The sequence below is a fragment of the Heterodontus francisci genome, chromosome 4 (assembly GCF_036365525.1).
Source record: "Heterodontus francisci isolate sHetFra1 chromosome 4, sHetFra1.hap1, whole genome shotgun sequence".
NCBI classification, from domain to species: Eukaryota; Metazoa; Chordata; class Chondrichthyes; order Heterodontiformes; family Heterodontidae; genus Heterodontus; species Heterodontus francisci.
Window position 1 is genome coordinate 21768456 of NC_090374.1, and position 13170 is coordinate 21781625.

Below are 13170 nucleotides of genomic sequence, written 5' to 3' on the forward strand. Positions count from 1 at the left end.
TCCCGCCTTCTCCCCGCAGCCCTGCAAATTCTTCCTTTTCACAACAGTCTAATTCCCTCTTGAATGATTCAATTGAACCTGCCTCCACCACATTCTCAGGCAGTGTATCCCAGACCTTAACCACTCGCTGCGTGAAAAAGTTTTCCCTCATTCATTCTATCAAATACTGTAAATCTGTGCCCTCTCGTTCTCGATTCTTTCAGTGGGAACAGTTTCTCTCTATCAACTCTGCCTAGACCCCTCATGATTTTGAATACCTCGATCAAATCTTCTCTCCGCCTTCTCTTCTCTCATTGCCATTTCCAGTTACAGATCAAACAAAAATTAAATAGCACCCACTCCAACAACTAATATAAATCAACCCTCAATGGTTTAGCTCTATTTCTAAAGTTCTTGTTCTGGACTCCTCCACCAGAGGAAATAGTTTTTCCCCCATCTAACTGATCAAACCCTTGAATCATCTTAAAGACATTCATGAGTGAATACAAGCCTAGTTTATGAAACCTGTCCCCAATGTCTAACTGCTTTAGCCCCAGTACCATTCTGGTGAATAGAAAACCTGGATGCATTGAACAATTTGCACTTGCCTACTTCATGGTCACAGTATGTGAGAACTAAACGAGCCCCTTAAATTAGGAACGAAGTGTGACTTCTCTTCCTGTCTTGTGACTTCTCAGTACCAATTAATAGCAAATTTTAACAGGAATTCTGCATTCCAAGTTCACTAGAACATCAAGGCAACAGCCATATATAATTTTACCCCAATGCATTTGTTACCCTATCTGGTCAGGATTTAAATCTGACCTCAAAAGAGTGAGAGAGAACACTCGAGCATTTGTCACCAAATACCACTTTCAAGAGCTGTTTTTTCCCCCTGGGGTTAGTCAAATATCTCATCAACTTCTGACAGCCAGGAACATCATCAGGAATTCTACACTGAGGACAGTCAGTGCAAAGACTTTGCAAAAGTGAAAGTAGTACAGTTTTGCGTTGAAGATCTCAGATTTGCGTGCTGAGTCTTCAATTCAACAGAAGAATTCAGAAGCCCTGAGCTACTCAAATGTTCAAGTCTAAAACCCATCTTAACCTGAACAAAATAATGCAATACTGCATCAAAATACAAAGAAACTGAACAACCTTAATTTTGTTGTAAGCTTCAATGAAGTTTTCAAAGCCCATTTCTTGCTCCAGTGTCATTCGCAGCTCCTCCAATCTGCTGAAGACGCTGTCAAACTCGGCACTTTCACCTGCAACATCTCCCTCGCTATCATCTGCACAAATTGCAAGAACAGAAAACCGTTTAGGAAAATCATCACAAAACCCAGGCAGTCAAAATTACTAAGTCAAAACTTTCAGATCAACTTTTTGATCCTGCACCATTGAAAGCAGCCCAATTACTACAGATAGTTTAATTTCATGGGGATTTTTTTTTTTATTTATTCATGGGATGTGGGCATCACTGGCCAGGCCAGCATTTATTGCCCATCCCTAATTGCCCTTGAGAAGGTGGTGGTGAGCTGCCTTCTTGAACCACTGCAGTCCATTTGGGGTAGGTATACCCACAGTGCTGTTAGGAAGGGAGTTCCAGGATATTGACCCAGCGACAGTGAAGGAACAGCGATATAGTTCCAAGTCAGGATAGTGAGAGACTTGGAGGGGAATTTGCATGTGGTGGTGTTCCCATGCATTTGCTGCCCTTGTCCTTCTAGTTGGTAGAGGTCGTGGGTTTGGAAGGTGCTGTCTAAGGAGCCTTGGTGCATTGCTGCAGGGCATCTTGTAGATGGTACACACTGCTGCCACTGTGCGTCGGTGGTGGAGGGAGTGAATATTTGTAGATGGGGTGCCAATCAAGCGGGCTGCTTTGTCCTTGATAGTGTCAAGCTTCTTGAGTGCTGTTGGAGCTGCACCCATCCAGGCAAATGGAGAGTATCCCATCACACTCCTGACTTGTGCCTTGTAGATGGTGGACAGGCTTTGGGGAGTCAGGAGGTGAGTTACTAGCCTCAGGATTCCTAGCCTCTGACCTGCTCTTGCAGCCACGGTACTTATATGGCTACTCCAGTTCAGTTTCTGGTCAATGGTAGCCCCTAGGATGTTGATAGTGGGGGATTCAGCGATGGTAATGCCGTTGAATGTCAAGGGGAGATGGTTGATTCTCTCTTGTTGGAGATGGTCATTGCCTGGCACTTGCGTGGCGCGAATGTTACTTGCCACTTATCAACCCAAGCCTGGATATTGTCCAGGATTATGTTACAGAACTTTGTAAAATCCAGCCATTATTATTTTGGCAATTTATTAAGGTCCATACGCATACTGCCGGGAACTCCACAGTATCTGATGGAGAAACTTTTGGGGTGGCCTACTGTAATTGAAAGTTCTCAGCAATTGTTTTTGCTAGGAAAAGAATTGGATTATCCAATAGTAAGCATTAAGCAGTTAAAATAAAAACAGTTTGGGAGGCTTTTTTGTACATTTTCAATTCAAAATTGGTAGATAATCAAGAATAGACAGTAATGCAATGTTGAGTGAAGTTCCTTCTACCAATGGTGCCCAACAGGCCATATTAGAGATGGGCTGATGTTCCCACCTTAAGCCAGGCAGAAACCTAGTCAAGGTTAGGAAAGCTGCTTCTGTGGTTAAGGCTAATCTTCTTCAGCCATGGAGCACATTTTAAACAGGAAATTCTGCTTTCTTTAGGCACAGTGAAGTAACTCCAGGAGGAGAATATAAAATTCACTGCTCAGAAGATTGCAAGTTCAAATCCACATCGGAACAAAACACTATCATTTTCATCAATTCTTGCCTGGATAAGAGAGAGCAACACAGTATCAGAACAAAAAAAAAATCAGCCACAAAGAAAAAACTGCTGGTAACATTGTTTCATAGGAACTCCACAGCTCATAAAACCCATACCTTTCACGACAATCTCCACTATATGAAAGCCTCTATCCTATCCACTTAATAGCCTACAAAAAGGCTTTCTTAGTTACTTCCTGCTGTCTAAAGTTAAACAACTCTGACCCCTGCAATTCATGAACCATCATCTCACACACAGCACTCATTCATTATTATCTCCATCATCCTTGTAACCTTCAGTCCTGTTCTAACCAGATATTCAGTTAGCTCATTCATGTATGTGTTCATCAACATAACGTTAAATTGTTTTTGCAATCTTTCAGATTGTGGCGAAGGAAAACCTAATATAGTTATCTATGGACAGAATAATATTACGTTTAGTTATGTGCTCACAACCAGTTAAAGCAATCTGCATGTAGCAACATTACTATTGCTCACAGCATTTTAAACAGCTGGATCATATCCCCTCTTAGTCATTTCCTCAATTAAAACAGGTCAGTCTCTTGACATAATTTAGGATACTTATTTTTCTTCTCTGACTCTTCTCATTATGTATTCACAGCTAGGATACGTAAAGCTGAATACAAAATTTGAAATTTTGGCCACACCCAAGATCAGATTTTAAAGTAACTGGCAGAACAGCTAGCGCTGAGTGAAATTTGCTTACACAGCAAGTTATGATGATCTGCAATGCACTGCCTCAAAGGGTGGTGGAAGCTGATGCAATAGTAACTTTCAAAAGGGAACTGATTGAATACATGATTGGGAGAAAATTGCAGGGCTAAGGAGAAAGAGCCGGGGGGTGGGACTAATTAGATAGCTCTTTTAAAGAGCTGGCACAGGTATGATGAACCAAATGACCTCCTTTCCTCTTTATGGATTTAATGATTTGATACAATATTAGTTTGTCTTGACATAGTCAAATGTTCTCAAGATGTATTCAAATGCATGATCAGCTTTGTTGGCAACAGCTTGACACTACTTGGGGGCAAATGTTCAACCACATCCAAATAATTTCCTTTGCACATTGGCTTGAGGATGCTGCTGACTGGCTACTTGTTTCACATTTCTTGTTTCAATGTCTAGAAGAGTGCTTTTTGTTCTTAAAATTCATCTTCCATTTCTTCATTTACCTACTTAATCGACCAGGATCTCTCCGTGCTAGAAGTCAGACTCACACTTTTTCCATTTCTGCCACAATCAATCTTCGGTCTACAAGTTCTGGGTTCAGGAACTCACTCCTTTTTAGAATATTTATAGAACAATCTCTACATGTTGACACCTGGAGCAGTGTGTGGAACTCTGGTCCCTGTATTACATTAGAGATATTTTGGCATCCTGAGAGAGGTCAGAGAAGGTATAAAGGTAGTGACACTTTGAATTAGGCCTCTGGGCTACAGAGAAAGGCTGCAGAAACTGGGAATGTTGGCACTTCAGAAAATAACATTCATGAGAAATCCAATTGGGATATTCTAGATCCTAAAGGGTACGATTAACTTCAATAATAAAAATTAAACCAGGATGCACAAACTCTAGCTCAGAAGAGGGATGGTTAGATGATGTGAACAGGAAACTGGATAGATATTTGGCAGAAAGAGCTATTGAAAGGTTGTATGAGCAGTACCGGATGATTGGAGGGTGGCAAATGTTGTTCCCTTGTTCAAGAAAGGGAATAGGGATAACCCTGGGAATTATAGACCAGTCAGTCTTACGTCGGTAGTGGGCAAATGATTGGAGAGGATTCTGAGAGACAGGATTTATGATTATTTGGAAAAGCATGGTTTGATTAGAGACAGTCAGCATGGCTTTGTGAGGGGCAGGTCATGCCTCACAAGCCTTATTGAATTCTTTGAAGATGTGACAAAACACATTGATGAAGGAAGAGCAGTGGATGTGGTGTATATGGATTTTAGCAAGGCGTTCGATAAGGTTCCCCATGGTAGGCTCATTCAGAAAGTAAGGAAGCATGGGATTCAGGGAAAGTTGGCTGTCTGGATACAAAATTGGCTGGCCCATAGAAGTCAGAGGGTGGTAGTAGATGGAAAGTATTCAGCATGGAGCTCGGTGACCAGTGGTGTTCCACAAGGATCTGTTCTGGGACCTCTGCTCTTTGTGAATTTTATAAATGACTTGGATGAGGAAGTAGAAGGCTGGGTTAGCAAGTTTGCCGATAACACGAAGGTTGCTGGAGTTGTGGATAGTGTGGAAGGCTGTTGTAGGTTGCAACAGGACATTGACAGGATGCAGAGCTGGGCTGAGAAGTGGCAGATGGAGTTCAACCTGGAAAAGTGTGAAGTGATTCATTTTGGAAGGTCGAATTTGAATGCGGAATACAGGCTTAAAGACAGGATTCTTGGTAGTGTGGAGGAACAGAGGGATCTTGGGGTCCATGTCCATAGATCGCTCAAAGTTGCCACCCAAGTTGATAGGGTTGTTAAGAAGGCGTACGGTGTGTTGGCTTTCATTAACAGGGGGATTGAGTTTAAGAGCCGCGAGGTTATGCTGCAGCTCTATAAGGCCCTGGTTCGACCACACTTGGAATATTGTGTTCAGTTCTGGTCGCCTCATTATAGGAAGGATGTGGAAGCTTTAGAGAGGGTGCAGAGGAGATTTACCAGGATGCTGCCTGGACTGGAGGGCATGTCCTACGAAGAAAGATTGAGGGAGCTAGGGCTTTTCTCATTGGAGCGAAGAAGGATGAGAGGTGACTTGATAGAGGGGTACAAGAAGATGAGAGGCATAGATAGAGTGGATCGTCAGAGACTTTTTCCCAGGCTGGAAAGGGCTATCACCAGGGGGCATAATTTTAAGGTGATTGGAGGAAGGTTTCGGGGAGATGTCAGAGGTAGGTTCTTTACACAGAGAGTGGTGGGTGCGTGGAATGCGCTGCCAGCGGTGGTAGTAGAAGCAGATACATTAGGGGCATTTAAGCGACTCTTGGATAGGTACATGGATGATAGTAGAATGAAGAGTAGGTAGTTAGTTTGATCTTAGAGTAGGTTAAAGGTTCGGCACAACATCGTGGGCCGAAGGGCCTGTACTGTGCTGTACTGTTCTATGTTCTATGAAACTCCTGGTCTTTTTCTAACATTGGGACGAGTCAGCTGGATTACAGTGGTGTCTTTCTACTTTTACATTGCTACATTCCTAATGGGCAGTGCTTAGGCACAGTTTATTTATGCAATTTCAAAATTATTAATCATAGATTCACTCACTTCCCTTTGGGATCCTACAAGAAAAATGCCACCATTATGACACGATCATCCTACATCTTAGAGGCTCCAGTGAGAAAATAATTAAATCTAGAATTGGACATGTGACAAGCTTACTTCGCAGGACATCAAAAGTGAGATTTGAGCAACGTGCAGACAAAGTACGGAAGGACATTCTTAAGATCAGCTGGGTTTTTCAGGTGCTAGGATTTATTTACTTCAATTTCATAGCTTGCCACGGTGGGATGTATTTGGGGCTGGTCCAGTGCAATAACCACTGCCCCACCATACTCTTGATTCTCACTTGATCTTCTATAGCTCCAAAGTATTCTCCTCTAGAGTCTTAGACAATGTTACTGTTATGTTGGTCTTGGTTGTTATACGAAACAGAACTGTACAATGATTAGTAGAACCCAAGTATTCATCTAAATTACCTTCAGATGAGACATTAAGAGGTTCCATCTTCCTGTTGAGATGGCACTATTCTAAAGAATAGCAAGGAGTTTTTCCCTAAGTCCTAGCCAGCATTTCTCCCAGAACTATTACCATAAAAAAATGATTAACTGGTCATTTCTTTACTGTTTGTGGACCTCACAAAGTGCACGCTGGCTGCCCTATTTGCCTACTGTTACGAGGGTTTCCATTTTTTGTTAAAACTTGAGAATCTATATTTTAAAAACTGAAAAGGATTCCATTGATGCTGGATTCTTGAAGAAGCTGAACTTTGGCTGTTTTTCTTAAGAAGTTACCAAAAGGTTTGGACTGAATGTAAACAAGTTTACTGAAAAGCACCTGTTTGCAAAGAACCCAGCAGGGGGTTGCGTTGTGACCCTAAAAGAGCTATTTATAAATCAAGATTTATGGTCATCTCACGATTTGCCTTTGGAAAGGTTTTAGTTTCATTTGAACTGTTAAAAAAAAGCCAGTTGGTTTTTGGCCTGAAATAAAAACAGACAGAAGGAGTAGCTGCATGCCTGCCAGGAGAAGACAGCTGATTATCTCTCTCTCTTTGAAGAATCCCTGGATCAGTTTCCTGTTGCCTCCTGTATTTTAAGAAATCCTGCACGTTGGCAGAAAACTTCCATCTTTAAAGGAAGTTTGCATCAAATGTGACAGAATTGAAACCTTTGTTGCTTCACCTCTGATGTGAATCTTTCTGTTGCTGCATCGCTTGAAAGCCTACCCAGACTGATCTTCAACATCGCCTGGAAGGGACTGTTCTGGGAAGATCCGAGTGGCAGCTGCCTATTCGCCTTTGGGACACCTCACCAAAACCAAGGACATCTTCCGTACCTAAATTTCGGGATAAGTTTCTTGTATTCCTTCTAGTTCTTTCTAACAGCTGTAAACAAAAATCCTTCTTTTCCCCCAATTAACCAGTTGTGTACGTATGTGTGTGTGCACGTGAGGGCTAGGATAAATAAGGGGCTTTAATATTTCAATTCATGTGTAGGTTTGCTTTATTATTGGTTAAGACTTGGTTTATAATCTACGGATAGTTTTGTTGTTTATTCAAGTAACCTGGTTGGTGCACTTTATTCTGGGGGGGAAATAGATTTTTTTTAAATTGACTGTTTTGGCAAGTGGGAAAATTTAAATATATGTTGTGACCCGTGGAGAAGTGGGACTGAATTAACAGTGCACTCTTCTCACCTCGGTTGTAACACTACATAGCGAGAGCACCCCAGGAATGTAATCGTCGGTTGTAAACTAAAAATTTTTGAGAAGTCCAAAAGGACACAATGAGAAGCTAAGTAAATACAAGTTCTTTCTTTATTACTAACCAGTTCCAGATGACTGAAATATAGTACATCTGATATAGCAACTACCCCAGTTGTCCACCTCACCTATTTAGAAGCAATCTAACCTCCATGAAACTGTTGCACTTACACCACTCCTTTCCAGCTGTCCCCTCCTCTGCCTGCTTCAAAATCCACGATCACTTTCTAACTGTTCGTCTGAAGCTGATGGATGAAAACAGCTGCCAGTTTGTTATTTTGACACCCTTATTACTATATCATCTATATCTCTCTCTTCTGCAGCTGTGCACACCTTTATCTTGATAGCTGCCGTGTCCATCTGATCAATGATGTTAACTCTAGCTAACTTACCTGCACTATCTTTTCGAAACAGGCTATACCATCCTAGCTTCATGTCTTGTCCATCTTCTCCTTGTAGCCATGTTTCTGTAATGTCAATAACGCCAATATTTTCACTAGCTACAAATATTTCTAATTCTAAAGGTTTATTCTAAATGTGTTACTATGACTATTCCACCCTACCCTTCAACACCTTTCTAGTTAGGATTATAAGAACAGGAGTAGGCCATTCAGCCTCTTGAGCCTGTTGCGCCATTAAGTTCTGAATTAATCCTTTTATATTCAGTTTCCCCACATCTCCCTGCACACCAAGGAACATCACATCCTCTTTATTGACCAGCCATTTTTGCAAAGTATTATCACCTTCACCATTAAACCTAATCGAGAGAGGCTCACCATTATATTATATACCAGCAGGCTGTTTCCTAATTTTTTTTAATGGTCAGCCAATCCTTCTTGTTCAGTTACCTGCTTATTCTTCAGCTGCTGCCAAACCCCACTGGTTCAAGACTGTGAACGGCAAGTCTGGAACAGACATCAGCAAGCATTTCTTAACACAGTGGGAGTGAAGAACAGCTGACAGGAATGGTGAATGATGCCAGGATACTTGGCACCCTTTGCTTTGAACTTACCCATCATATTTTTATTTTGACTTTGATAGAACCCCAAATCTTGCATTAACCCATGACATACCACAGCTAATTTAGTCCTCTACCCGTCCATTAATTCATCAGTCCTTTCTTCTTCCGCTCTTTTTCTGAATGCACTGTCTCTTACCGGGCTGGCAGCCCTTGGTTACCCCACTCAACTAATCATACCAAATGTTAGTGAGAGATACGAAAATGAGCTGGTTACGGGAGGTGGTGGGGGAGGTGGTGGGGGGGGGGTGGTGGTGGTGGGTGGGCGGTTAGCATCATGTCAGAGCTAAGTCCTACCTTCAGCCGATATTCACTTTCCAGCATAGGTCACTGAATATCAGTAACAAGTGGGAACTCTGGCTGACATTCTTTTTCGCACTCCCGAACCAAGAGGCGCCAAAGCAAAATATCGCACCTTAGTTTTGCTGAGCTAAACTAACTCAAGAGACTCTGAATTGAAGGTCTTCCTAGCTTGCATGGCTCAGTACCAAACTGCAAGCAAAATTACCCAACAAGAAATCAGACCTAATTTCTGTAACTACAATCTAATACCTGAGCCAGGCAAGTTCACAGTACATCAGGGCCTGGTCACCTAACGGCAACCGGAACCCTGGGGCTTCACTCAGCTCGAGATAATCATACAAGGCAACACCTTTGTTGATGGGGTGATCGTGGGTGGATAGTAGGAAGGGTCACTGCATGGTTTTAGATGGTTAAAGGCCAGCAGTTCCCTAACCAAACTCAACATTCCCCAAGCCTCCACTACAGCAAACTGCAGTAATTTCTCTGGGCTTAGTTAAGTGGCATCTTCGCGACAAAATGGAGAGTATGCATCCACATCCGTCAAATAGAAACTCTACATTACCCAGTAGCTTAACATGTCAGACACCCCAGCTGACCGAAATAAACACCTGATAACCATTATTTTTACATTGGAAAAAAATACACAAAAATCTTACTCCTCTCTAATTATCTTACTTCTGAATCTTAAGTCAATAATTGCTTGCTGAGTTCAATTCTTCCCTTCCAACACCATCACCCCTGTAATGCCATTTCTTCATTTGTCACATAGCAACTGGAGTAGGTCATTCATTAAGATCATGGCAGGTCTACACCTGAACTCCATTCACATGCTTATGTTCCGTACTCCTTGAACCCCTAATCTGAGGAAATTCCATCAACTTCAGCCATGAAAATATCAATTGACCTAAAATTCACAGCTTTTTGGGTGAAAAAGTGTTTCCTGACTTCACTCGTAAATGGCCTAGTCCTATATTTAAGATTATACCTCCTTGGTTCTGGAGGAAATAGCTTCTCTCGTTATGTCAAATTCCTTAATCATTTTAACTAGATTGCCTTTTAAACTCAAACCAAGTTTAGTGCAACTTGTCATCGTAATTTCACCCTTTAAGCGCCAATGTCATTCTAGAGGGCGGCACAGTGACGCAGTGGTTAGCACCGCAGCCTCACAGCTCCAGCAATCCGGGTTCAGTTCTGGGTACTGCCTGTGCGGAGTTTGCAAGTTCTCCCTGTGACCCCATGGGTTTCTGCCGGGTGCTCTGGATTCCTCCCACAGCCAAAGACTTGCAGGTTGATAGGTAAATTGGCCATTGTAAATTGCCCCTAGTGTAGGTAGATGGTAGGAGACTGGTGGGGATGTGGTAGGGAATATGGGATTAGTATCAATGGGCGGTTGTTGGTCGGCACAGATTCGGTGGGCCGAAGGGCCTGTTTCAGTGCTGTATCTCTCTCTATGAGTCTATGACTCCAGTGAAACTGCACTGCACCACCGCACTCCATCTCCCCACAATACCAATATATCCTTCCTGAGGCTTGGTGCCAAAAACTGAACGTCGTGCTCCAAATGGGGTCTGACTTCTACACTTTTGAATTCTAGCCTCCTTGAGATAAAGTCAACATTTTGTTAGCTATACTTAATTCTCTCTATACTCAGTATCAGTTGTTGTACTGCTGTATTTACCTCAACGTCCACCATTCAGGCATGAGTGACTGGATGGCAATAGCAGTTTTCCTACTTTTTATCTCAGGGATGCAAAGTCATAATGATTATTTCCATGAACCTGTTCTTTTGCGAAAGTAAAACTCTGATAAGATGGTATGTCCATCTCCTCTGGTGCTAGTCCCCTTAACTAACTACAGGACACTTTGTTAAAGTTATTCTGCAGCTACAAAATATTGATCATTCCAGATTTTAAAAAATCTACAGCATGGACAATTCATGGATGAAGATGCAGTGTTACAAGCCTCAGGAAGGATATATGGAGGAAATGGAGGCAAATCCAACAGTTTCACCCTCAATTAAGATACTGACGATTTTAAAGGGATCCAGTTCACATCACCAAAAGAAACTTTCCATTTTATAAATACCATCAATACTAGTTACATCAAGAATTTTACAAAAAGGATTGATTTGTGTTACAGAATGACCAAAACTTAATTGATCACAATGACAGCGAAGCTCTAGCTCACCAACCCGCACATTGCATTTTCCCTCACAGCAGGAACCACAACTTTGGTCTGAATCCTTGAGTGAGGCCAGAAAACAATGTACTCTTCAAAACAATGTTACTATTTTCTGCTATGCAATTTCCCATGGTCAATACTGGTTACCCAATTTTCCCTTGGAATTTCTCTGATCACCTCTTCTTCCTTGTGAGGTGGGGGTGGCTGTTTAATACCTGGCTGTTCTTGATGTGTTAGGATAGCCAGCAAGGGCCATTGGTCTCTTCAACCCCAATGGAGACTATCATTGCCAAGCCAGATCCCACACAATCATTTACACTTCCAACAGGAGTCATTTGCATTCGGATCCAGGAGAACCTGGCTCACTGTACATCCCCTAGCCTAAGGTCACCACCAATACAGCTCAGGTGTGCTGACTCTGGAAAAGGATTAAATTTGAGACCTTCTCAGCTCAGTGCCAGGCCACAAAGTGCACTTGTTCAATGAACCACCACTGATGCTCATTAAGCTTATTCTGATGCCTTCTTCAAAATTTTAACATGCAAAGATCACCCTATGACAACACAGAAATGTTTTCAGTGACAATGCTTAGGGTAAAAAGCCTCAAGTTACAACGGTAAACCACAGTGGTTAAGCACAGAAGGACCACTATTGCTTGTGACAAACATTGCATACTGCCACATTTTGTGATCTGGTTTGTAATAATAGGTTCAATAGCTACATGCACATGATAATTACAGCAAGTGATGTGGTGCAATGCAACATAGTGTGACAGATACTGCACGCAGTACAATTTTCTGTACAATTAACAACTGTAGTAACAACTACTATTTGTTCTAAAAAATCCTAAAGATAATGGAAATGTCACTTCATTTTCGACCAGAATGACAAATTGATATGACAAATCACTTGCCCTAATTATAATTGTATTTGATTATAATTGATTGACTTTTACCACTATCTTCAGTATTGTATGACATGATAAAATCACAATATTCAGTAAATGAATTACAAGCATTACCCTATATATACCATCTAAAATGCTGCTCGCAAACTGTATACACTGGTGTAGTCAAGAATACAGCAAAAAAATAACCTGAATGCCACTCTTCATGAATTGCACTTTGGTCACTGCTGCTTGCTGGATTTTCATCATCTTCCCCCTCTGCTCCATTCATTGAAGATTCTGCATTATAAACACTTCCCTCAGGAGGGCTTGAATTGGAAGCCACCTCCTCCTCGTCTTCACTGAACTCTTCACTGGGTTGCTCCTGCAACAAACGCTCCATCGATGCCTGAAGCTCCTGCAAGTCATCTGCATCACCCTCGCCAAATATACTGCAACGCAAATCATTAAATGATCACTTTTCTTTTTGATCAAACAGTTCACTTTAATTCTCCATTCTACACCTGCCCTAGCCGCTCTGTCCTCGGCTTCCTACACCGTCCCAGAGAAGCTCGACACAAGGTTAAGGACCAGTACCTCATCTTTTGATTAAACACTTTACAACCTTACAGCCTCAACATCGACTTCAATAACTTCAGATTATAACTCCCATTTTCTTGAACAGCTAGTGCGGGTTACAGCAGAACCACAACCATTTACATGTTCTCTAAACCCATCTTTTGTTCCTTTACTTGTCCCATCGTCTTGCCTTGCATCATTATCATTATCCCTCGTCATTTAATCACTCCTGCCCTCCACCTTTAACAGACCTTCCCTTTTGTTCTTTCCATACCCCACTTGCCCCCACCCAGCTGAAAAACTGTTAAATCTCCAACTTGATCCAGTCCTGATGAAAACACACTGACTTGAAACGTTAACTGTTTCTCACCACAGATGCATGTTGCCTGATTTGCTATTTCCAGCATTTTCATTAT

At 41.9% G+C, this 13170-nt stretch overlaps 1 protein-coding gene across 9 annotated transcripts in view; it reads right to left on the reverse strand.

The window, feature by feature from the left end:
- nek1 (NIMA-related kinase 1) overlaps nt 1-13170 on the reverse strand; it is a 168086-nt gene that overhangs the window by 19873 nt on the left and 135043 nt on the right. For 6 of the 9 annotated variants that reach the window (XM_068029275.1, XM_068029274.1, XM_068029272.1 and 3 more), the window contains 3 exons: nt 12386-12627; nt 8180-8254; nt 1138-1271 (listed from right to left, as the gene is read on the reverse strand). In XM_068029275.1, coding sequence (XP_067885376.1) covers nt 1138-1271; nt 8180-8254; nt 12386-12627 — 451 coding nt within the window. The remainder of the gene's footprint in view (nt 1-1137; nt 1272-8179; nt 8255-12385; nt 12628-13170) is intronic. The other 3 variants (XM_068029276.1, XM_068029277.1, XM_068029273.1) reach the window with 1 other exon arrangement.